Below are 3892 nucleotides of genomic sequence, written 5' to 3' on the forward strand. Positions count from 1 at the left end.
CGCCGATTTTCCGGAACACTTCTTGCTTCTGGCTCTGTAAGGGGGCCGGCGGCGCGGCTCCGGGAACGAACACCAAGGTCGGGTCCTGCGGTCGATCCCTCTGGAGCTAATGGTGTCCAGTAGCCTAAGCAGCCCAAACTACCACCTGTTAGGTAGGTTCGCTTCTTCTCCCCTTAGTCCCTCGCTGCAGTGAGTCTGTTGCCAGCAGATCTCACTGTAAAATAAAAAACCTAAATATACTTTCTTTCTAGGAGCTCAGGAGAGCCCCTAGTGTGCATCCAGCTCAGCCGGGCACAAGATTCTAACTGAGGTCTGGAGGAGGGTCATAGTGGGAGGAGCCAGTGCACACCAGGTAGTCCTAAAGCTTTCTTTAGTTGTGCCCAGTCTCCTGCGGAGCCGCTATTTCCCATGGTCCTTACGGAGTCCCAGCATCCACTTAGGACGTCAGAGAAATATTCAATGACCATGATGTATGTAACAGTCCCATAATGGTATCAGGAGGAGATGGCCCCAGTATCCGAGTCTCCCATCCCTTGGCTGCTCTGGGTCACTGGGGGGACGTCTTGTCCTTCTCCTGGGGTCTGGGTCACAGTGATGGGAACAGGTCTCCCTTCTGTAGCTTGCACTGCCAGATGAGGAGCCTGGAAGTGGAGCTGCCCATCCTTGGAGAGGGAGCACAGCACGGCCTTAGGACTCACATCCTCTGGGAGCTCAGCTTCTCTCCTCCACTCTCTGTACTCATGGAAGTAACCATCGGTCTCACTCTCCTGTTTCTTGTCCAGTTTTCCTGTCACAATCAGTCTCCTTCCTTCTGTTGTCACTGTCAGCTCCTCAGGAGAAAAGGGCCTCACGTCCAGGGTGAGCTCAAAGTTTCCCTTCCCCTCTTTGCCTGTCCTGGGAGAGGTGATCTCAGTGCCTGCAGAGTGTGTACTCTGAGCTGCTCTTCTCACGTTCATGTCCTGAGCCAGGAGCTGACAAGCCTGGCTGACACGCTGCGCTCTCCTCTCCATCTCCTTCCTCAGGCTCAGCATGTCATCTTCCAGCTGGCTATAGATGAGGTGTGTAGCTGGCCAGAGGGTGAGTGCAGGCTCACTGCAGGGACACAGAGGGCTGTGCGAGGACTGGAGGAGGCTGAGAGGAAACATCTTCTGCTGATTTTCCTAGAGCTTCTGGTCACAGATCAGCTGGAGACAATCTGCCTGTGTCTCAGTGTCGGCTTTCTTGCTGCTCAGTGCTGCAGCCAGTCCCTGCTGCGGCTCCTTTATACTCACTCCCCCAAGTGCTGGTCTCTTCCTGATGCTTCCATGTAAGGTGCATTACTGTGTGGATTTATGTGTATTATGGGCATTACTGTGTGGCATTATGCAGGGTTGAACTAGCCTACTGGGTAACCCCCTGGTGGGCCCCACTGCCTGAATGTTGCTGGGTCAGATGCAGAACTAGCGGCGGTGCTAGGGGGCACCAGACAAAATTTTGCCTAGGTAGGGCATTAAATTGGCTAGGGCCGGCTCTGCCTGTGCTGAAACACCTGTCTTATCAAACAACTAGTTCAACACAGGTGATGGCAATCATACATTAAGAGGGAAGTCCAGGAACAGAGCATTCTGTCCCTCCTGGAGAGGGTCATGTTGGGAGGTATGCAGTAGGTGCAGTGGGGAGGAGTCACAGTGACAGACTGCAATGAGGAGCACTGGCACTGCAGCAGGCTGGGCTCCCGGTCATTGCAGGCGTGGTGTGTGGAGGGTGCCGGACATTAGGGGGTGCCTGTGCACACCAGGCACCGTGGCCCTTTATCATTTTCTGCAGGTAGCTCAGAATGCATGTAGCTTTAGTGATCCCTCTGGCCAGAGACATTTTCTGGAGAGTTTGGGCTAGATGCGTCATCGCTTGAAGAGTGATAAAATGGAGAGAGAAAAAGTACCAGCCAATCAGCTCCTAACTGACATGTCACAGGCTGTGTTTGAAAAATGACAGTAGGTGATTGGCTCATGCTTTTTCTCTCTCCATTTTATCACTTTCCGAGCGATGATGCATCTAGCCTTTGTCTTTACAGACCTGACACAAATCACTAATATTTGAGAGTTTATCAGATAATCTCCAACTCACTGGGTATTATAAATGAGGTGAATTTGAGACCAAACGCCGTGGGCAGTTCCGGAGACTTATGGAGAATTATAACTTGCCAAACACTAGCAACCTAGTACAATCTGATCTTTGAAGCTTTTCTATATTGTGTCACCTTTACAGGTCTGTCTTCAGATTATACATTTATTTGAACAACTTTCTTTTAATAGTATAAATTAAAAAAAAAAAAAAATTCTGTGTCTCTGAAATAAAGTTACATTTCCCCCATTCAATCCTTGTGGTGCCAGAGGGCAGGTAGGGAAGGTAAGTGCTTTCTTGTTATGACATTAACCTCTTCCTTTCCTCTTAGGTTGTCTAATACAAATGCCATATTGGTAATTTTATTTGAAATACTTGAAATAGTTTTATACATTGTTGTATATGTATCTAAACCACTGATGTCTAACTTTAATAATTGTCATTTATAAATGTCCAATTACTGTCAGAGCCGGATTTAGGGGTCAGGATGCCCCTAGACACAATGATATTGCCCCCCTCCCCCGCTCGCAAACACAATGATATCGGCCGCTGAACATCTAACCCCCACCTGTTTACACGGCTTAACTCACCAGCTGTACCTTTGCTCGGGTGCTCGGTGCCTCTACAGCCATTCCACCTGACGCACCTGTCTGTCTGCCCTTAGCCCCACCTCCAGGTAGCCCATTATATACATTGCACCAGGTAGCCCATTATATTCATTGCACCAGGTAGCCCATTAAACACGTTGCACCAGGTAGCCCATTATAAACTTTGCGCCAGGTAGCCCATTATACATGTTGCACCAAATAGCCCATTATACACCACTGGCATGCGGTGAAGTCAGTGGCTGGTGAGGCATTGTAGCCATAATGTCCACCATGTCCCGCTGATGCCCGCTACTGCCCCCGAGTCGATGCCTGTGCCGAAGGTACACGTGCTCCCAGAAAAGTGAGTGTGGTCTCGCAATGAGGGTGAGGACTCACAACAAGGTGTGTGGTCGTATGACGAGGAGAGGGTGATACCTTGGAAAGGCAGAGGGTGACAGGATAGAGCTGGTGATGGGGAGACAGTGATGCAGGTGAGATGCAGTGGGTGACAGGGAGAGGGTGACAGGTAAAAGGTGATGGAGAAAGGCAGTGGGTGATAGGGAGAGGGTGACACCAGGGAGAGGATGAGAGCAGTGGGTGACATCAGGGAGAGGGTGACTGAGAAATGCCAGGGAGAGGCAGAGGGTGATGCCATGGAGAGGGTGATAGCGAGAGGGTGACGCCAATGAGTGGGTGATAGCAGAGGGTGATGCCTGGGACCTGGTGACAGGAAAAGTGTGACAGGGAGAAGGTGACAGCAGTGTGTGACGCCAGGGTGAGGGTGATGCCAGGGAGCTGGTGACAGGAAGAGGTGACAGGGAGCTGGTGACAGGAAGAAGGTGACAGGGAGAAAGTGACAGCAGTGAGTGATGCCAGGGTGAGTGTGATGCCAGGGAGCTGGTTACAGGAAGAGGGTGATAGGGAGCTGGTGACAGGAAGAGAGTGACAGCAGTGGGTGACGGCAGGGTGAGGGTGATGCCGGGGGCTGGTGACTGGGAAGGTGACAGCAGTTGGTGCCAGATGTGGGTGACAGAGAGAGGGTGACGCCTGGGAGATGGTGACAGCAGTAGGTGACAGGAAGAGGGTGATGCCAGGGAGAGAGTGACAGCAGTGGGTGACAGTAGAGTGTGATGCCAGGGAGAGAGTGACAGCTGTGGGTGACAGTAGAGGGTGAAAGGGAGAGGGTGATGCCAGGGAAAGAG

The 3892-nt window shown here is 51.5% G+C and overlaps 1 protein-coding gene across 1 annotated transcript; it reads right to left on the reverse strand.

Annotated features, from left to right (window-relative positions):
* Window positions 1-472: 472 nt before the first annotated feature.
* LOC134965537 (heat shock protein 30C-like) lies at window positions 473-1145 on the reverse strand. Its single transcript, XM_063941919.1, has one exon. The coding sequence runs from the start codon at window positions 1143-1145 to the stop codon at window positions 495-497; it is 651 nt and encodes a 216-aa protein (XP_063797989.1). The 3' UTR covers window positions 473-494.
* Window positions 1146-3892: the final 2747 nt, after the last annotated feature.

This window comes from Pseudophryne corroboree, chromosome 10 (genome assembly GCF_028390025.1).
Source record: "Pseudophryne corroboree isolate aPseCor3 chromosome 10, aPseCor3.hap2, whole genome shotgun sequence".
Lineage (NCBI taxonomy): Eukaryota > Metazoa > Chordata > Amphibia > Anura > Myobatrachidae > Pseudophryne > Pseudophryne corroboree.